This window comes from Chelonoidis abingdonii, chromosome 1 (genome assembly GCF_003597395.2).
Source record: "Chelonoidis abingdonii isolate Lonesome George chromosome 1, CheloAbing_2.0, whole genome shotgun sequence".
Taxonomy (NCBI): domain Eukaryota; kingdom Metazoa; phylum Chordata; order Testudines; family Testudinidae; genus Chelonoidis; species Chelonoidis abingdonii.
Window position 1 is genome coordinate 371,311,294 of NC_133769.1, and position 20,961 is coordinate 371,332,254.

The window sequence follows — 20,961 nt, forward strand, 5'->3', positions numbered from 1 at the left end:
TTCCCCCCCCCAAATTCCTCTGTGTCCCCCTAGTGGGCGTGCCCCACAGTTTGGGAACCACTGGAGTAGAGGTTAGTGTCATGAGGACATCAGTCAGCACTTGTGTGACAGCCTCTTGTGTTCTTGCAGGCATTGAACTCATCGCTGCATTCCATGGCTGTTTGTATGCTGGCTGCATTCCTGTGACCGTTCGACCACCTCATGCTCAGAACCTCACTGCAACTCTGCCCACCGTGCGAATGATCGTAGATGTGAGTAATGGGAAACTGCAACCTATGGGCCCAGCATTGGGGCACCATTATTCTGGTGTTTGGATCTGGAGAGTAGTAAGAACGAAATCTCTCATGCTATCTTTCATGGCTGCAGGTATATTAGAACACCCTCTTGTGTCAGAATGAACTATTTCTAGCTGTATGACTTTTTTTTAATAAATGAGAATTCAGTATAACTGCTGCCTCTGGCTGTTACAGGGGTGACACAAGTTGCTGCAAAATACATGGTAACAGGAATAGGCTACCATATGTGACCCACAGGCTTGTTACCACCTAATAACTCATAAGAACGGCCATAATGGATCAGACCAAAGGTCCATCTAGCCCAGTATTCTGTCTTCCAACCATGGCCAATGCCAGATGCTTCAGAGGGAATGAACAGAACAGGGAATCATCAAGTGATCCATTCCCTGTTGCCCATTCCCAGCTTCTGGCAAACAGAGGCTAGGGACACCCATCCCAGCCCCTCCTGGCCATGAACTTATCTAGTTCTTTTTTGAACTCTGTTATAGTCTTGGCTTTCACAACATCCTCTGGCAAGGAATACCATAGATTGACTCTGCGTTGTGTGAAGAAATACTTCCTTTTGTTTGTTTTTAAATCTGCTGCCTATTAATTTCATTTGGTGCCCCCTAGTTCTTGTATTAGGAGAAAGAGTAAATAACTCTTCCTTATTGCAACACTGTATCTGAAAGTGACTACTGGGCAAGGGCCAGTCTACCAATTACAGTAACTGGACTAGGCTGACTCTCTTGATATGGAGGGAGAGCTACCGTCAGATTCCCACCTGACATAACATCCCTACTCAGCTTTTCCAAAGATCTTGCCACGTTGCATTTTCGTATGAATTTGGGGTCTTGGCTGAGCAGGGTGGTGTGTTTTGGAATAGCAAAGGACATTAGTGAGAGAATATACTGGAGGCTGGCCCACAGGTGGGGAAAGTGCATTGCACAAGCATACCCCCAACCTCCACTAGTTATGGGGCTTGAAAGGCCACATGTTTCTTTCACATTCTAGTAATCATTTGTTGGTTATATTTTTAGGTCAGCAAAGCTGCCTGCATTCTCACAACTCAGACCTTAATGAGACTACTGAAATCCAGAGAGGCAGCGGCTGCTGTGGATGTGAAAACCTGGCCAACCATCATTGACACAGGTGAGAACTTCTCTTTGCCAAGTATTTCCAAGATTTTCAAAGCTGCATGTAGGGATTCTGACTCTGTAAGAGGTTCTGGCATTGCCAATACAGACACTATCTGACTGGCTGCTCTGAGGGCTTCACTGCTCAGAAAAAGCATCTCAGAGACTGTGGTTCAGCAGTTCCCAGCTTTACACTTTTACACATACAATTTAAAAAAAAGAAGTGGGTAGGGGGAGAGCTGTGCTGTCAGTCTCCTATTATGAGATGTGACATTTGTGAATGAGGAAATCAGTTTGTGGGAAGGATACAACTCCAGATGGAACAGAGAGGGTGTCTCAAGACTTTCTAGTCCCATTCAGACTAAAAATGTTGAATGTTCTTGAAATAATTTGGACAAAGAGTGTTTAGAGGCAAGGCTGGGATTGCCTTGTAATCTGACCCATGGTTGACCCTGGAAACTCTAATTGTTCTTTGTGCAGAGCTGAACCACATGTAGAATTATAGCATGGGAGTAAAATTTAAAGTCCATTTGATGTTAGTGGCTTCAGGACAGGTATCCATGTCATAATTAACACTGACTAGCAGTTTCAGAAGAGAGGACAAGCACTGAATGGCACATGACAAGTGTAATATCTTGATAGCATTTACATATTTGATTCAGTGCCTCGCAACATCGATTGACTCTCCCACCCTTTACTCCTCAGAGTGGTATCAGAGCACCTTACAGTCCATGTGAATCGGGTTCACACACACAGCTAGATTCTCTTTTCTCCTCCTTTCCAAAAGTAGATAGATATTTTTTAATGGGAAAGCTTTGACATAGAAATATCCCTTGCACTTCTCCTGAAAGCAGTGAGACATGTTGGTCACTCTCTCTTGTGGAAGGTAATTCCACAGGTAATTATTGAGAAGGCTTGCTCTTCTCCTGCATTCATCTCATCCTAGTCATTGAAAGTTCCATCATCCCTGAGAATCCCAATTCAGAAACAACAGAATCATAAGACTTTTTGTTTCTTACCCACACAGATGACTTGCCCAGGAAGCGGCTACCTCAGATCTATAAACCACCCACACCAGAGATGTTGGCATACCTAGATTTTAGTGTGTCCACAACAGGCATGCTTACAGGAGTGAAGGTACAGTAACACCTGCTGAGAAGGAAGATCTCATAACTTTTTTGGCTGAATCTTTTTTTGTTGTTGTTTTTTAAAGTGGCTCTTGTGATTTTAATTTAAAAATCACTCGTCCCAGTTAATAAACTGGGAGAGTAAAGCTACATATTGGCAGGTCCAAAAAAATGCAATCTGGCTTCAGCTGGTAAAGCAGCTCTGCATTGGGCTGCCATGCAGGAAAACTGAGGCCAGAAGCAACCTCAGGATTTCAGGTGCCTAGGCTGATGGAGGGTCGCATATTTAGGTGAACAGGGAATGATGACGGTATCGCTCTGCAGTCTCAGCTAACAGTGAACTATTGGAACAGCATTCACAGGCCTCCACTGAAAGCAGAGTAGCAGCTCTGGCAGTTGGCAACAGAGAAGAGGATGTGAAAGAAACAGGAGTAAAAACTGAGTCCTTAGGCTCTGGTGTGGGGTGCTGGCTGGGCTCAGATGCTGTGGGGAGGTGTACAGTGAGAAACTGAAGCTGCTGCTCCTTTTATAACATGCTTTAATGATTTAAGATAAACAGAGTTTTGTGTGGAAGATTTCACAATGTTTTGCACTCACCATGTGTGATAAGGGTAGTTAATTTGTGGAGTAGCATTGTAAGGAAACCAAGCCCATATTTCACTGTACCCAGCTGACTCAGAGAAATCCTGTTCCTAAGTTCTTGGATTTCAACGCTGTATCTCTCCCTCTCTGTCTTTTGTTACAGATGTCCCACTCAGCAGTGAATGCTCTTTGCAGGGCGATAAAGCTCCAGTGTGAGCTCTATTCCTCTCGGCAGATTGCCATTTGTCTTGATCCCTACTGCGGACTTGGCTTTACGCTCTGGTGCCTTTGCAGGTATGAATTGGAATGAAAACAAAAGGGTAAGATATTGATTGGTTTTAAAATAGGAAATGTAGGGCTAAATGTTCAACTGGTATAAATTGACACAGCTACATTGTCTTCAGTGGAATGATTCCAGTTTATACCAGCTCAGGATCTGGCTCTGGATGCTTGATAACATGACCCTCTTCCCTTCTGGTTTTAAGATCTATCCACATGTGGCTGTTTTTCTCTTAACATGTAGATGCACTGCAAGAGATTAGCTCTAGAAAGTTTCTCCCATTTTCTTTGTTGGTTACATATTACAATGGAATGTATTTTGGGGGCCTGCGTTTCTCTTTCACATTGGCAATGGGAACTGTGAGCACCACTTCTCAGTTACAAGACGTTTTTATTACCAATACAATGTTGTGGTCCCAGAGAGGGTGCAGGGCTGGAACCCCCACTCGTAACAAAACTGGTCATGCGGAGATACTGCACCCGTGGACAGCGCTTCCTGCAGTAAGTGACTGTGAGCAGTAAACGAGGGTGATTAACCCCTGGGCATGTGTGGCCAGTAGACTGCAGTAACGTCCCGGGAGGCACGAGCGTCCCAGGCGGAGGATCTGCAGCTCGACCCTGCAAAGGTGTGACCTCAAGAAGGCTGTGCACTAGGGTCCCCGAAACCGTGGGAGCGCGAGCACCCTGACCTGTGAGTGGCCAGCAGGAAGATGTACGCCAACGGCGCAAGTGTTACCTGCTGGAGTGTGCAGCAAGGGGGCCTGCGCACGGAGACTGACGAAGGACCAGCTGACTTGCCCAGCTGAGAGAGACCGGAGCCCTGTCTCTGAGGAAGCAGCCAGCAGATGCAGCGCAGTCACCAGCTCCCCCCGGGAGTGGTCAGACGGCGATGAGGGCTTCCAACCCCCCTTTCCGTAGCCCTAGAGGAAGGCGAGGGCCCAGCGAATGCGAGGCACCGTGACCCCCCGGCCGGCAGGATCCGCAGCGAAGCTCACCCCCACAGGGATCCTCCCGGCACGCTCAAGCTTTGAGCAGCCGTCTGGATAGGAAGGATTGACGGAGAGCTCGGTTAAAGAGCAAGAGCTGGAGGAGAAAGGTGAACCAGCGAAACATGAGAGAACCACGTAAACATGAGAAGCCAGCGTAAACAGAGGAGTACCAGCACCGCATACTGGAGGAGAAGAGAACCAGCCATAACATAGCGGAGGAGAAGGAGAACCAGCATAAACATGAGCTGGAGAGAAGGAAACCAGCGTAACATGAGCTGGACTGCGCCGGCTAAGGAGCCGAGGCCGGCTGCGGTGATGAGGGGACCAAGCCTACACCATTTAAAGCCTTGCTGCCCCAGCGAAGGAGGGGGAGGACATAATACCTTCCTGACGGCCTTTAGAAAACCTGCGAGCTGCACAGGGAGTTGCCCTGCAGAACAGGATCCAGTTCTCACCCCCTTACTGGACTCACCCGTGGAGGGTTACAGCGACTGAAAGGGCGAGCAGGACTACGAACTTTCAACAGCCCTGCTCCGCGAGTTTGCTGATCCGAGATGTTACGGAAAAAGTTCCGGCAGCGTAAACCGTAGATCACACCTACAACTTCAACCGGGCGCGGGTCATGCCGCAAAGGGAAGCTGGGCCAAACTAAAGAGGACTTGCTTGACCGTTCAACTGGAGCCCTTACGAGCAGTGCCCGTCCGACTAGCTTGTGGAGGGACCAGGAACCGGAGAACCCGCAGACGCAGGCCAACTTGCCGACCAATTTGTTGACATCGGCAGGTGATTGCAGGAGGATCTCGAAGAGCAGGCCTGCCTCAACGCAGAGAGAGAGTCATTCATGGACTCCCAGCGGGGCCATGGAGAACCCCCCAAAAGGGGAAATCCAGGTCAGTCCCTCCACCACTCAAGGGACCCACGAACATGGCTGCTACAATGTGGCCAACTGTAGGCCACATACGGGCCCAGTGCCCACAGCTCAGGAGAGACCGAGCAGACCCCAACCCGCAGAGGTTGACTGGAGTAAAAACCCAATCGAAGATGGGCGACATTCCCGGAAAGGGGGCTGGCAACATACCACTATGAAGAGGAGGAGTCAGTCAGCTCCTCTGGGGGCTGAAGCGCAGCCTCCGGGTTCTTAGTTACGGGTGGGCGCGGCTGCCCTCGAAGGAGTGCATTGTTTCCCTGGAGTAGATGGAGGGAGTCGACTGTTATAGACACGGGGGCAGGTGACGCTTCCCGACCGAAGGTGTAGGCTCATCGGATGTGCCGACACTCCTGACCCTGATGGGCGTGGGTACGGACCCATTCAAGTGCCCGTGCGAGAGCTACATCTGAATTGGGGCCAAGAAGGCCCAAGACTGGATACAAACCACATTCTGCCCACGAGGTGTTAATCGGGAGGACCTGAGGACTGCCTATATCACGCACTCAGTGTGCCCTGTCTGACTCGTAGTCAGATCGCAAAGTGCACTGCACCCGACAACGGAAGGTACTCGGCCGAGGTGCAGACCTAACCTGGGCGGGATGCTCCAGGGGCAGGCTCAGAGAGCTCGACCTCAGAACCCAGCCAGCAAGAAGCTGGTCCCATCCCTGTCCCACTGCTGAGTTCCAGGCGGAGTTGCAGAAAGATCCTCCTTGCGGAGCCCAGGACGGCTGACCTTAGTGCGGAACAGACCTGAGGAGAGGTTGCAAGAGAGGTTCCTGTGGAGAAAGGTTCCTGTATCCAGAATGGGATCCCCAAGGAGTTTAGATCATGGGGATCAGGAGGAAGCGTGGTCCCCAGAAGTTTCGCCACAAGCTGCTGTACGGGCCATGACCCTCTCGCAGACACAGGAACCGCGCACAGGCAGAGGCTGCTACAGAACTTTTACTTCCTGGGTCTTACCCAGTCGACAGTACTGCCTAATCGTAGTCCCTGCCGAGGTGGGGAGGCCCGGGACAAGGAAGCAGCCTTGAGGCTTTACCCATATAGAAGAACCTTTTCATTAAGGTGCCATGACATAGTGGACTCTCAGCAAGATGACCCGTCAGGAAAAAATACATCCTGCTGTGGTGATTTGCCACCGCACCCCGAGGCTGTGGCCTTCTCCTCTATTAAACGACACAGTGGCAGATGCGTGATACAATTCACGGTGGTTCCCCAAGGAGGTCTAACGGATCAGGGGTCCAACTTCATGTCGAACCCTGCTCCGCCTTATGCAGAAATGTGGTGAGCACAACCTGGCCTCTAGCGTATCACCCCGCCAACGGCTGGTGAAGAAGGTTAACGGACGCGAGGAGATGATGCCTAAAAACATTTATGAACCAGCACCGCAGGAATTTGAGGCAATTACTTACTCACCTGCTGTTCCGCCTGTACAGGGAGGTACCCAGGGTCTCCGGTTTTCGCCTTTCGACTGTTGTATGAAGGCGAGTAAGGGCCCGGACCTGATGAAGATGAATGGGGGGAAGGCCATCCGAGGGGAGGTCAGTGGTGGATGTTATTCCTGACCTGTACCGGAAAGACTGGCCGAGCTCATGGCCTGGCCAGGGGAATCTGGCCGACTCAGAGGAAGCAGACAGGATCTAGGTATCGACCGCATGGCACGGGCCGTGCCTTTGCCACGGGATCAGGTGATGGTTTCATCCCGTAGGAAAATAAACTCACCGCCGGAAGACCTTCAAGTTCAAGCAACTGAATGAGGTAAACTATGTGGTGAGCTGTCAAACCGGGCACAATCACGCGGTGTACCATGTGAACATGATGAAACCATAATACAGGGAATGTGTGTTGGCGTGGTTGACACTGGGAGGGCAGGGAGATGCACCTTAGTGGATCTTCCTGGGACAAAAGCTGGTTCCCCTGGAGGCGATCCCTCTCTGATAGCTGACATGGCCAGCACGCTGAGATCAGAGGGGTGCTGCATCGTACCGACAGCTGTTTTCCAACCAACCTGGACGCACTATTTGACTGTCCACAGGTGGAGACTGGGTCACATCCCCCATAAGATCTCCTTTCGGGTCACTGGTAAAGACTGCCCAGATTGGAAAGAGAGTCAGGGACATGCTGGCTTTGGGGGTAATCCAGCAGTCTTCCAGCCCTTGGGCCTCGCAGTGGTGCTGGTCCCAAGAAGGATGGTCAATCCGTTTGTGTGACTATCGAAGCTCAATGCCTCACTATCTGATGCTACCCATGCCAGGCTGACGAGCTCCTAGACAAGCTGGGAGTGCTCGTACTCACACATGGATCTTACCAAGGGCTACTGGCAAGTCGCTGGATGCAGATGCAGCTGAAATCGCCTTATCACCCTCTGGGCTCTACGAGTGTCTGACCTGCCTTTGCTCAAGGGAGCGCCGGCACCTTCCAGCCTAGGTGATCAGCTTACTGAGGGATGGAGAGTTTGCTGTGGCCTATATTGACACATCTGCGTCTTCAGCCAGGCCTGGGAGGACACAGTGTCCAGGTTACACAAGTCCTGGACGAATCCGGGAGGCTGGGTTAACCGTAAAGGCTGAGAAGTGCAAGGTGGGATGGCGGAAGTATCTTACCTGGCCATGGGTGGGGAGCGGTGCTAAAGCCGAACCAGCCAAGGTGGAGGTATCAGAGACTGCCTGCTCCCAAACCAAGAAGGCAGTACAGGCCTTTATGGATGGCGGGTACTATCGAAGGTTGTGCCCACTTTAGCGCCATAGCCGGCCCCATCACTGAACTGTGCAAAAAGGGAAGCCAGACAAGGTGATCTGGACCGAGCAGTGCAGGAGGCTTTCCGGGCGTGAAGGAGGCTCTGTCAGTGTGCCATTCAGATTTTGACAAACCCTTTATGGTTTCACCGACGCCTCGGACACGGACTGGGGCGTGTTAATGCAGGAGGATGAAAGGGGAGAGACACCCCACGTGTACTGAGCAGAAGTGCTACCCGGGAGCAAAACTACGTGGCCATCGAGAGAATGCCTGCCATGGTGTGGCCCTTAAGAAGCTAGAGCCATATCTCTTTGGCGACACTTCACGTGTACACCGACCACTCTCCCCTGACTGGCTGCACCAGATGAAAGAGCCAACGCCAAGCTCCTGAGTGGAGCCGCTCCTGCAGACTATGACATGGACGTATCCATGTGAAGGGAAGTGCCAACTGATAGCGGACGCGTTGTCCCGAGAGGCCCTGAACTTCCCCAGGTCACTGGGCAGAGTGACCCAGTGACCCCTCTCAGTAGTCCGAAGGGGGAGCTGTGATGGAGTAGGACTGTCTGTGTGGGGAACGGGAAAGCAGGGGAGGACTTTAGGTGATGGAAGGTGCTCAGCTGTAACCCGACCGGAGGGAGAGGGGGGCACTGGGCGAGGGGAAGAGGACAAAGGGATCGGCGGGGAGGAGAAAGGCAGGAAGTGGTTTGGGCTGTGGGCGGAGATTCAGGGGATCCTAGCTGGATCCGAGCACCCTGAACCCCAGAAGGACTCAGTGGATGGAGGGGTCCTGACTGTGCCTGCAAGCTCTGCTGTAACCTGTGTTCCTGTTGTCCAATAAACCTTCTGTTTTACTGGCTGGATAAAAGTCACTGTGGGTCCCAGGAAGAGGGGTGCAGGGCTGGAACCCCCAGACTCCGTGACAGTGTGATGTTGGGGAAGTCACAATTAATTAGTCTTAATTATTTAGCCTCTTCGAGTTGATATGGTTACTTCCACCTTTTCATGTTCTGTATGTATATATATCTCCTTACTATATGTTCCATTCTATGCATTCGATGAAGTGGGCTGTAGCCCACAAAAGCTTTTGCTCAAATAAATGTGTTAGTCTCTAAGGTGCCACAAGTACTCCTGTTCTTTTTACAGCACTCCTCAGTGTCTCTGTTTTCCCCATGTAAAATGGGGATAATGATGCCCATCTTCCTACCCCAGTGCCCTAAGTAGAACCTTCCCCCGACCTTCATGAGAGAGAGCACTGTGTGTGCGCTTCCTTTGTACAATCTGCCCCAGTTAGACACACTGTTGGCTGCTGACTCCGCAGACAGCCAGAGTTCTCAGGTATTTAAAGACACTAGAGCACAAAGACACCGGGGAACTTAAGGTCCCTCTACTTTGGAGCTGGGGGTGTAATTTCCATCTGGAGGAGCAAGCCAGACACACTAGCTCTGAGCAAGCTAGCAAAAGAAAACTAGACTGGAGCTGCGGCAGTGCTGGCAGTGGGAGGGGCTAGCTGCCCGATTACATGCCTAGCATCTCAGATGGCTGCCTAGGGTGGTTAGCCCTCTATGTTAGCATGCTAGCTTGTGCAGAGCTAGCGTGGGTCTGTCTCCTCCAGATGGGAATCACCCCGTCAGCTCCCATGTAGAGGTGCCCTTGGGCTCAGGGACCTGAATGTTTACATGCCCAATGGAGTGAGGTGCCAAGGCTCCCCACACAGTTCCTGGGGTGCGTGTGGCACCTGAGAAGGGGATCCTCAGAAGCCATCATGCTGAGTGTGGAGCTGCCAAAGCCAGCCAAAAGGAAATGATATGGAGTATGGTCAGGGCCGGCTTTAGGAGCTGCAGGGCCTGATTTGAATACCCGGAGGCGGTACGGGTCTTTGGTGGCACATCGGTGGCAGGGGGTCCTTCACTCACTCTGGGTCTTCCATGGCACTGAAGGAACCCCCGCCACCAAAGTGCCGCCAAAGACCCGGAGCGAGTGAAGGACCCCCCGCCACCAAAGTGCCGCCAAAGACCCGGAGCGAGTGAAGGACCCCCCGCCACCGAAGTGCCACCAAAAACCTGGAACACCGCCGGGTACATAAAAAAAAAAAATTAAAAAGGCACCTAAGGTACGGGGCCCTCTTAAGCTTGGGAGCAGGGCCTGATTCGGGGGAATTGGCCTAAAGCCGGCCTTGAGCATGGTGAGACCCCCACCCTCAAAAGGACCCAGGTGCCTTCATCCAGGCCAGATGGACACACTTCCTTCTGCCAGGGATTAACAGCCATTGACCCACCCCTGGAGCTGAAAACCAGGTAGATCTGGATGTGGAGGACCCTGGTTCAAGTCTCCCCCAGCCTGAGAGGAGCACAGCCTTGATCCGGGCTCTCCCACCTGAGTGCACCACCAACCACTGGGCTTTGGGATATCCTGGGGTGTCTTGCTCGTGCCTGGCGTGTATTACCCAGGGAGAGCACAGCGCTGGAGAGGGCAGGGGCCTCTAACTGACGAGGTACTCCAGTGACCAGTTGCTGATGGAGAATGAGGCTGGATGGTGCACGGCTAACCAGGATGTTCTAGACCCTGAGAACCACCAACTTGTTTCACCAATGCCAATGAGCGTGTTGTGGGTCATGCTGTGGTATGGGGAGAAGTCAAGCAGAGTATTGGGTAGTTACAATGGGGGCCCGAGCTTTGTTAGGGATCACGCAGGAGACTCAGCAGACATCTACCTCCCTAGCAAACCCTACAACATTAACCCTTTAAGTGCCTCCAGCACAACTTCTGCACCATTGGCTCTGGAAACCCTCATTAACACCGAAAAGCCCACTGAGGCCTAACCATAAACTATAAGTGGAAGAATGGGCAGGCAGTGTGAACCACTCGCTGCCAAAAGAATGATTCCTCTCCATCCCACTCAGCTGGCTGCCTAGCAATCTACTGTGCTTCTTCAGCTGCATGCTCGCCCCATTCCTCCTCTTCGTCTGTGCCCCAGAGGCCTTTGCTGGAGCTACTCCGGTTTCCTGCTTTCTGGGGCTTTCACTTGAGCTGCTTTTCTTGAACCTCACTGCATCAGAATGTGCTTCCTTCAAGCTGGGTCCTTCCATGGTCCTCATCCAAGTCAAAGAAGAGCCTTGCTCAAGGACCGTACTCCCGGGACAGAGAGAGAAGTATTATCTCCATTTTACAGATGGGGAATGGCAGGATAGATTAATGGACTTGTCCAAGGACACACCTGGAGTCTGTGGCAGAGCTGAAATCATTAATTATTATTATTATTTAGCGTTTGTATTGCGGCAGCACTTAAAGGCTACAGCCAAGGTGGATGTTAAACAAGACCATGTCTGGCGTCCTGGGTCTGTCTGACATTCCCGACTGCCTGTGACCCAGTGGCATTTGCTGAGCATGAAGCAAGAAGGTGATCCCACTGTCTTGCTGGGACAGGCCTGGGGTGAGATAGACCGTGGCTCCGTGCATTGCAGCGAAAGAGCAAATCGCGCTGAGAAGATGAAATACCCAAAGCAGCACAGAGCTGGACTCTCTATACCAAGGACTTCTTGGCTGACTGGGGCAAGTTACTCCAGCCAAGATTTTCAGATGTGACTAATCATGTGGGATGCCTCTGGCTTTGACTACAGAATATGACACACACACACACACACACACACCCCAGGACTCCTCACCAGAAGTTGTCTGCTCAGTCATCTCTGAAAAGATCACCATTTAAGATATCTCAAGTAGTGCCCCCCAAAATGGAGACCCCCCAAAGTCACTAGTCCCCTGTCTTTGCCTCGGTTTCCTCTGCCATGAAAAAGGAGATTCTACTGCTTTCCCGCATCGCAGTGGGAGTGTAGCTCCATGAAGGTGCATAGAGCATTTCAGAACTGGGTGGAAGGTGCTATCTGTGGGCAAAGCAAATGTAACCCCCATGGAGATAACCTAGGTCCCTGGGGCTCCCTGTGCTGGTAGCTCAGAGAGGTGCATGTGGTTGGGGAGGCAGGGGAAGCCACTGCAGGCTCAGAGTCTTCTCAGCAACAAATAGGGTGTGAGATGCCCTCTAGGGTGACCAGAAGTCCCAATATTTGGGTGGTTGTCCCAATATTTGTCCCGATATTTCACTCTGCTGGCAGCATCCGGCTTTTTTTTTCTTTGCTCTACTAGTGGACCCCCATCCTTCCCCATGTGTCCTGATATTTTCTTCATCTCATCTGGCCACCCTAATGCCCTCCCCTTGGGAGCTCAGGAGTGTGGGGATGCCATTTTGGGAGCCGTCTGGAGCCAGCCAGGGAAAGGGCAGGACTGGCTGGGGGCTCGTGAGTCCCAGGCCTGCATGTAGGGTTCCTCCTGAGAACTGGCCTCTGGGGACCTGACAGCAAAATCCCCCAGTTTGAGCCTTTCCCGCTCCAAGGTGACTCCCAGTTTGTAGAGCTTTGTAGTTGAAACTTCCCCCAGCCAGGCAGAATGAGCCCCCAGCTCCCTAGGTGAGACTTGGCACCTTATCCCACACGTGAGTCCTGTGGGCTGTGCGGAGCCCAGTCAGCCACATCGCTACCTGCGGCCTGCACAGATGGTAGCATGGCCGCAGGTCATCCAGGGCCCCTCCAAGGTATGTCTACCCATGAACACTAATATGACTTTTGCTGTATCAGGTCACGTGACTGGGGAAATTCACGAGTATTATCAGTGTGGGCACCAGTGGCCCTGAGAATAGTGTTTTACCCTGTTCTGTTCCATTCACCTGCTGTTTGATGTAATTACTGTGTTAAAGACATTGCATGTGTCTGTGTTATTTCTTGGGAATCTCCAGCTATCTGGCAAGTAACTGGGGGTTACCCTGTGGTTAGAATTTTCTTCCCACGCTGCCCCGGTGACCCTGCCAGAAAGGAGCGAAAGGGTTGGAGGCACCACCAAATAAACCCAGATGGGGAGAAAGACGTGTTCTTTTTCTTTACTTGAGCTGGTGTTTTACATCATGTTCCTCCATCCAATTTGGCACAAACACAGTCACCAGGTTCCCATCAGGCAATTCTCTGAGTGGCATCGGTAAGAGAAGTGTCCATAAGCTCTTTTTGCCTGTTGATCTGATCTGACCACTCTTCTGAGATCCAGTCGCTTTGAGGCTCAATTCTTTTCCAAGGTTGCAACTATCCTGAGCTGCCTTTGCATCAGGAGCTGAGATGGGCGATAGCTGATCACCAGGGCGAGCTTTAGCAAGTGCAGGGCCTGATTCGTGGAGCTTGTACTTACGGGGGGGCGCTCCGAGTCTTCGGTGGTACTTAGGGTTGCCGCGCTCCGGCCAGGGGAGCGGGGCCGGGGGCATGCAGCTCTCCGACTGGGGGAGCAAGGCCGTGGGGCTGCAGTGCTCCAGCCGGGGGAGCAGAGCTGCGGGGCTTGCCGCGCTCTGGCTGGTTGCGGGGCCCTCTTAGGCCTGAGGCCCGATTTGGGGGAATCGGCCTAAAGCCGGCCCTGCTGATCACTACTAAGAGTCTTGATTCGTAGCTCAGAAGAGCAAAGAATGGATCTTCCTGCTTCAGTATTTCCTTGGCCCTCTGTACAGCTCTCTCTGCCTCTACAGTTGCTTGTGGGTAATGCAGGCTGCCAGTGATGTGTTCTAAATCATATGTTGTTTGGAAAGACTTTACTTCAGCCGCAGTGAATTGTGGTCCATTGTCCACCAATAGTTTTGCTGCAATACCAGCCTAGGTGAATGTGCTCTTTGATTTTTTTGATCACACTGCAACATGTTGTATCATCCAAATATGCAATTTCAATGTATATCTAGAAAAATAATCCACTGCAACTAGATAATGGCGTCCTCTGAATTCGCAGCAATCTGCTGCTAGCCTATTTCAGGGTCTGTCTAGTAGATGTGCTGTTATTCGAGGCTTTGGGTTCTGTTGGTCTGTTAGTTCTGCAGTGTTCACATGTGTGACAGACCGGGCATTTTCTCTAATACTTTTGTAGGACTATGGTGTGTGCCTCAGTTTCCCCTCCAGGCTGCATCGTTAAGTCAGCGGTTGGAAAAAGTTTACACTCTGCAGAGATACAGGTGTGATGAACACCTGGCTATCTGAGTCCTGGGCCCCATTTCCATGAGTCTGAGAAGACAAGGGCCACTCCGATTGTCCAGTCATTTGATATCTAGCAACTAACGACCCTGGATGTCCCTCCCCTCCGCCTCTCAGGAGGCCAATCGTGCTTAACCAGTGGGAGAACAAAGGACTGAGGAGGGGCCAGGTGTGGGATTATTAAGTGTGAGCTGCTGGAGGCAGCAGACTCTCCTGGATTGGGACAGAAGATGGGTCAGAGGGCTCTGGGCTGGCCAAGATGGACCATGCTGTAACCTTCTGTTCTCTATGCTTCCCCCAAGGACTTTCTCCACTGTGCTCCTGACATCAAATAAACCCGACTGCTGTTCACAGTGCTGGCTGAAAGTCACTGCAGATGGTGAAGCTGGGAGTGCATTGCTTCCTCTGGGTGTTCAAGTCTCTCAGGTGTCCAGCCCAGGAGGACTGGCTGAGGGGAGCTCACGATGTGAAGTGGGGAGCTGAAGGATCCGAGTTTCAGTCCCAGGAGGTGGTGACTCCAGTGAGAGAGTGTGACCTGCGGGAAATGCCACACTGAAGGGCTCCTCCCAGGGGCTGTTCAAGTGCACCAGACCTGTGGATCCATGACAGCATGAAGCTGCTTTATTGATGTTCTCACTGAGTCATTGACTGATTGGCCTACTCAGCATTTAGTTAATCCACGATGTCCTTCAGGAATGAGGTCTAGATGTTGTCCTCTCAAAGTGTTTGGGGTGACAATGTGATTACCTTACCTGGAAATCCACTGGATTCACTTAACTGCCCATGTACGCAAAGTGGTCTCTTACCGTAGCCCTAGTGTTCTTTAGATACTTGGGCCATCCTGCCTGAATGTAACTACGGCATGGCTGACATTGTTTAACTTTCGCTAACAGCTGTATAGTGTCCTACCTGATACTGGTCTGTAAGCTTCCACAACAGCCATATATGCCTTTACAATGTCCTCTCACCCACAGGTGTTTGAGTAAGATGCTGGACTCTGGGACATGTCTGCTGTTATCAGAAACATATACAGCAACTGCATTAAATCGCATTAGCCTAATCAAAGGACACTGGGACCTCTGTGGTGCTTGATCCAGGTCTTTCCCATCGATGAGGGTTACAGAGGTGTAGGGTCAGTTATCAGTTTACAGATATCTGTAGAAGTTCTCATATGCCCATATGCTTGACAGGCCCCCCTTTTCAATCCACACATCATCCTTTTGCTTCTGTAAGTGTACAAGAGCAGAATGCAACTGGTTTCCACTCAGGTCCATGGAGCTGCAACAATACGCCACCAAGTCCACAGCTATTGACCTCAGCACTGACCACTGTGAGATTGGTGAGAAACTGGAGACTAGACTGTGAAAACTTTGAAACTGGATCATTTCTTTTACCCTTTGGAGGCAGTCTCTTAAGTTGGCCCCCCTAGCCAGGATGCATTGGACTTTATTGGGTCATTGAGTGGTTTTGCCACTGTTTAGGAAGATTGTGCAGGTGTCAGCCAAGATAGTGTACCATCCCTAGGATGCATCTCCTTGCGGGCACTCCTGTTGGTGTATTCAACTCTACAGTTGCTTTTACTTTCTCAGGGCTAGGGTTATTCCATCTTTGTTTATTATCTGTCTCAAAAAATCAGTTTGGTATAGGCCAGAATCCACTTTTTTTATTTATCTTGAATCCAGACTCTCTGATTAAGCTCAAAACTTCCTTAATAGCTTTTTGTCATGCTCTTCCAACGATGACCCACAGACTAAAATATCGTCCATAAAAATAACAACCTCGATGTTCTTTAGTAGCTCTGCCACCTTCCTTTTGAAAATATCAGGAGCGTAGGAAATCCCAAAAAATAATCTTTGAGAGAAAAACCTCCCAAGTGACATAATTAATGTAGTCAGCTTAGCATTCTCTTCGGCTAAAGAAATTGGCTAGAAACCACTTGCGGCATCTTGCTTAGAGAATACAGTAGCTCCTGCAGCGTTAGAAATAAAGTCTTCTAGTGTTGGGGGGATACACTTTTCTCTCACTGCTGGTTCATTAAGTCTTTTAAGATCCACACTGATGGGTGTTTTCCCATTTTTCTTCACAACAAGTACCATTGATGTGCACCATGCAGTTGGCTCAGAGATTTTCTTAATTATACCCTTCTAATTCCATCCTCTTTAACTCAGTCTCTATTTTATGAAGTAATGAGAAAGGAATTCCTTGGGATGTATATGGTTTGGTGCTGTCTCATAAGATGATTTCTCTAGGATCTCCTTTAAAAAATCCAATATCACAAAGCATTCCATCAAATTCTTCCACCTTTCTCATTAGACTTGTCATGGCAACCACATTGCAACTGAGAAGGTTGTCAGCCTTCATTCATCTGCTCATGTATACATTAAAATTAAAGCTTTTGTCTTTGTATGTTGTCTCAGTGGAAAACTGTCCAATGAAGTTCATATAGTTCTGGGGCTATTCAGGACAATATCTGCTGGTTCCAGCTCCAGGAGTGTTGAAGACGATGACATATTGGGCTATATTAGTAGGTGGATTGCCAGCAGATCAAGGGAAGTAATTATTCCCCTCTATTCGGTATTGATGAGGCCACACATGGAGTATTGCGTCCAGTGTAGGTCCCCCCACTGCAGAAGGGATGTGAACAAATTGGAAAAAGTCCAGCAGAGGGCAACAAAAATGATCAGGGGTTGGGACACATGACTTACAAGGAGAGTCTGAGGGAACTGGGCTTATTTAGTTTGCAGAAGAGAAGAGTGAGGGGGGATTTGATAGCAGCCTTCAATTACCTGAAGCGGGGTTCGAAAGAGGATGGAGCTCTGCTGTTCTCAGTGGTGGCAGATGACAGAACAAGGAGCAATGGTCTCAAGTTGCAGTGGGGGAGGTCTAGGTTGGGTATTGGGAAACACCATTTCACTAGGAGGGTGGTGAAGCACTGGAATGGGTTACCTAGGGAGGTGGTGGGATCTCCATCCCTAGAGGTTTTTAAGGGGAGGCTTGACAAAGCCCTGGCTGGGATGATTTAGTTGGAGTTGGTCCTGCTTTGAGCAGGGGATTGGACTAGATGATCAACTGAGGTCTCTTCCAACCCTAATCTTCTACGTTTCTATGATTCTATGAATGGCACTTGTCAGGGCAGGGACTATCTATCACCAGGTGTTAGTACAGCTCCCGGCACACTGGTTCACTGTCTTCTATTTTTCTTAGATTTGCTGCTGCGAGACCAGCATTCCCTATGTCCCTAAGGCTCCATGTGGAGTCGCAGTGCTACTCAGTGACTGTTTTATTATTATTAATCGTGGTACATTTAAAAAACAAAAGCGGTGTGTGGCAGCTGGAGAAATGAGCGTGAAGCGACCTCTCTCCGGCACTCAGGGACCCCTCACATGGAAGACCCTGGTCACTTGATTGCGGATCTGCTTGGTTTTCATCTTGTACACAATGGGGTTCTGCATGGGTGGTAACAGGATGTAGAGGTTGGCCAGCAGGATGTGGATGGGGAGAGGAACACTCTGGCCTAAGCGGTGCTCCAGGAAGGAGAAGAGCCCAGGAAAGTAGAACATGAGGATGACACAGATGTGGGACATGCAGGTGCGGAGAGCCTTGAGCCGGGCTTGGGTGGAAGGGAGGATGAAGACGGCCCAGAGGATCACCACATAGGACACAACAATGGACATGCCATCCATCCCCACAACTAACGTGGTCATGACCACGTTGTATGTTGCATTGACCATAGTGTCTGCGCAGGCCAGCTTCACTAAGGCCATGTGCTCGCAGTAGGAGTGGGGGATGATGTAGGCTTGGCAGAAAGGAAGATCCATGAGGAGCAAGGGGAAGGGGGATATCACAATGAGGCCTCTGACCAAGACCAGCAGCGCTATCTTGGCCACCATACTGATTTTCAAGATGTCGGCATGCCACAGGGGGTTGCAGATGGTCACATAATGGTCTAACGCCATGGCCACCAGGATACCCGACTCCACCAGCGAGGAAGCATGGACGAAGAACTTCTGGGTGAAGCAGGCATGGAACTTGATCGCCCTTTCACCCAGCCAGAAGACACTCAGCATTTTGGGCAGTGTAGCGAGGCGGTGTGGCTCCCCTCCTCCCCAGGAAGGGTTCAGCTCCACCAGATGCCAAAAGGGGCGGGGCCACAGGGCACTGGACCCGCCCCTCAGAGTGTCAGAAGGTGACCCGGAAGTATAAAAGCCGGCCGTCAGCACTCAGTTGGAGCCCAGCCGCCGTCGGGAGCAGACCTGCCAGAGGGTGCTCATGACTGGGAAGCTGCCGAGGCCCAGGGCAGTTGCCCTGACTGGCCGGAGCTTCCCTGTGCCCGCTACGAGGAGGAGCTGCCGGAGCTGCCCCGTCCCTGCTGTAACCCCGAGGAACCCCCGGAGCAGGCTTGGCCGGACTCCCCAGAGGTACTGCCGGACCTACCGCCCAACCCGGCCGGGAGGGGCCCATGCTACTGGACTTCCCAGGAGCTGGCACCACGGACCAGGTAGGCCCAGAGGGGGAGATTGGAAGTAGCCCGGGGGCAGCCAACTCCAGTCAGGCTGCAAACATACCTGAACCCACGTCAGTGTGTTGCGGCCAGGAGCCCCACTGACCGTTAGTGGCGACAGCCGCTACCAGGGCCCCGGGCTGGAACGCAGTGGAGTGGGTGGGCCTGCGTCCCCCCTGCCACCCGTCCTCGGGTGGGGTGGCAGAATCCCCCTATCCAGTGCCTGAGAAGGCCATTAAGTCTAGTGTTTGTTTGCTCAGCCCTGAGTCAAGAGGGCCTGAGTCTCTGTAACTGTATGCTTGGTGCCATGCCCGAACCAAGGCCTGGGCCCCTTTAAACTGTATCACTGCTCAGTCCTGCCCCAAAGGGCTCGAGCTGCTCGAACATTGGGGGCCCTCAGCCGACCCAGTGCTGCATGGATTCGAGCCCCGGTATGCCGACCAGGAGGAACACGGGAGGTCTGAGGCTGCCGTTGTTGATGGGTGACATGATCTGCTGTGGGCCACATCCGACTTGAGCAGAACCACTCCGGAGATCTGCAAGTGATTAATAGAGTGTGTGATGGTCTTGTGCGAGCAAAGAATCGCTAATCAGCCGGCTGGCTGTGAGCCAGGGAGTTCTACGGCTGCTCTCTGTGATGGGTCTCGGGGCCCAGGGCTGTGAGTCACCTCATAACCCCTGGCCTCTTGTGCGAAGAAGTCTTGCCTTTGCCTGTCTGAGGTCAACAAAGTAACAGCTGCACCCCCATCCCCTTTACTCTGTCCCCAGTGATATTCAGCCCCTGACACTGGCTATTCACAGACATCCCACATCTTCTGCCCCGGTTACTAATTTTACCTTACACCATCTCTCCTGTATTAAACACAGCATTTGTGAGCATAAAAGAAAAATCAGTTTATTTAGCAAAAAACAAAGACTTAACTAGAAACAAGAGGAAGTGGTGGAAACAAATGGTTGCAACACAAAACAAAATCACAAAATACAAACCTGGGATGACTTTGATCAAGAGTCTCCTTTCCTAGCTAAGGAAGTTGGTTCCCTCCCTGCTACCCACAAACCAGAGTCCAATTTTAACATTAGAACCTCTCACTCTTCAAGATGTCTCCTGAGTGACAACATTCAGTGTATCTCTGCTTCTTCTGTTACACTGGACCAGTCTTTGGTTTCTGCTCCAAGGCCAGTGTTTCTCTTCTGTTGTAATGTTCCTTTCTTACTTTCAAGACAAGGTGACGGTCTGCAGTTGCCTCGGATGGTTTGCCATCGATAGTCATGAGAGGGAGAAAGGCTGTATCCTTAAGCTTTGCTTTTCATCACTGGTTGAACATGCGACTCGCCACAGTTGACTATAAGCCCATAGACCCCATTGTCAATATCAATACTTTAGTCCTTCAGTATTACCATCCATACACATACAATGGTTATGAATCTCGACAAATTATGAGCTGTCCACAGATACCTCACATGCTACACTTTATGGATAAATATCCTGAAGCCTTGTGGTTGGTGCAGTGAGTCTGTCAGGGCTGAGGTGAGGATTGTTTGCAAAGAACAGGAGACCCTTTTCCAGGGGACCTCAGCATCATGCTCACATCTTTGTATCGAAGCAATCTGAGATCGTTCCACAGATCCAGAGATGTTAAAATCAGCTGGGTCCGTTATATTATCCAGTCTGATCTCGTGTATGGCACAGGCCAGAGAATCCCACCCAGCGATTGAGCCTGGAAAGCTAGAGCAGAAGTTTTAGAAGGTTTAGACCAGAGCTCCACGTCCCATTCAACTCTGGGTGAGATCTTGGAGAGAGTCTCTGGCACTGGTGCATCTCTGTTGCCACTGAAGCTCATGGGAGTTTTACCACTGACTTAATGGGGGAAGCAGTTCAACTCCTAGAGGGCTTGGTCCCCTTGTTACCATAGAAGACCAGAATATGTTGTAAGAGGGGGCTTAACAGCGAAGGCATTCTGGGTAGGAAGCCATTCTCCAGATCTCTGGTGGAGCCCAAGGATTCTGGTGTATCTCTGCTCCCAGAGTCCTTAGTGTGGCCCAGACTGAATACGTTTGCTAATTCCACCCTGCCCTGAGACTGCCAGCGAGGGGCCTACTTGGGTCCAGCAATGGTGGAGAGCGGCTTTGTCTTGTCCTGGACTCAAATCAACCAGCTTCCTTCCCAGAGGGCACCGGGCAGGGTGACTTTCTGTCTTGTTTTGGTTTCAGACTCATGAACTAGCTGTGAGAAGCACGATAGCCCATCCCCAGTGTCCTGAGCCAGGCCTCCCAACCCCTACGGCAACTCCCAGTAAAACACTGCCACGGTGGACACAGACTGCACAGATATCTGGCCCAGAGCTGGACTAGCATGAAGCT

At 51.0% G+C, this 20,961-nt stretch overlaps 2 protein-coding genes across 2 annotated transcripts; one reads left to right on the plus strand and one right to left on the minus strand.

The window, feature by feature from the left end:
• Window positions 1–7: 7 nt before the first annotated feature.
• On the plus strand, window positions 8–3,778 carry LOC116839621 (disco-interacting protein 2 homolog B-like). The gene is made up of 4 exons (XM_032805729.2): window positions 8–251; window positions 1,316–1,427; window positions 2,439–2,548; window positions 3,284–3,778. Exons 1-4 carry the CDS (start codon window positions 81–83, stop codon window positions 3,428–3,430), a joined length of 540 nt encoding a protein of 179 aa, XP_032661620.1. The 5' UTR covers window positions 8–80; the 3' UTR covers window positions 3,431–3,778.
• A 13,689-nt stretch (window positions 3,779–17,467) lies between these two features.
• LOC116839606 (olfactory receptor 52L1-like) lies at window positions 17,468–19,089 on the minus strand. The gene is made up of 2 exons (XM_032805715.1): window positions 19,006–19,089; window positions 17,468–18,193 (listed from the first exon to the last, which is right to left on the minus strand). The coding sequence occupies exons 1-2, from the start codon at window positions 19,087–19,089 to the stop codon at window positions 17,468–17,470; spliced, it is 810 nt and encodes a 269-aa protein (XP_032661606.1).
• Window positions 19,090–20,961: the final 1,872 nt, after the last annotated feature.

Bases quoted from the DNA above. Each gene is read 5' to 3' on its own strand.
- LOC116839621 (XM_032805729.2), top strand. From the start codon at position 81: ATGAGGACATCAGTCAGCACTTGTGTGACAGCCTCTTGTGTTCTTGCA. The intron at 252-1,315 runs GTGAGTAATGGG...TTATATTTTTAG, and splicing joins CCGTGCGAATGATCGTAGAT to GTCAGCAAAGCTGCCTGCAT. The intron at 2,549-3,283 runs GTACAGTAACAC...CTTTTGTTACAG, and splicing joins GCATGCTTACAGGAGTGAAG to ATGTCCCACTCAGCAGTGAA.
- LOC116839606 (XM_032805715.1), bottom strand. From the start codon at position 19,089: ATGTCACCCATCAACAACGGCAGCCTCAGACCTCCCGTGTTCCTCCTG. The intron at 18,194-19,005 runs GTCGGCTGAGGG...GGAGGAGGGGAG, and splicing joins TCGAATCCATGCAGCACTGG to CCACACCGCCTCGCTACACT.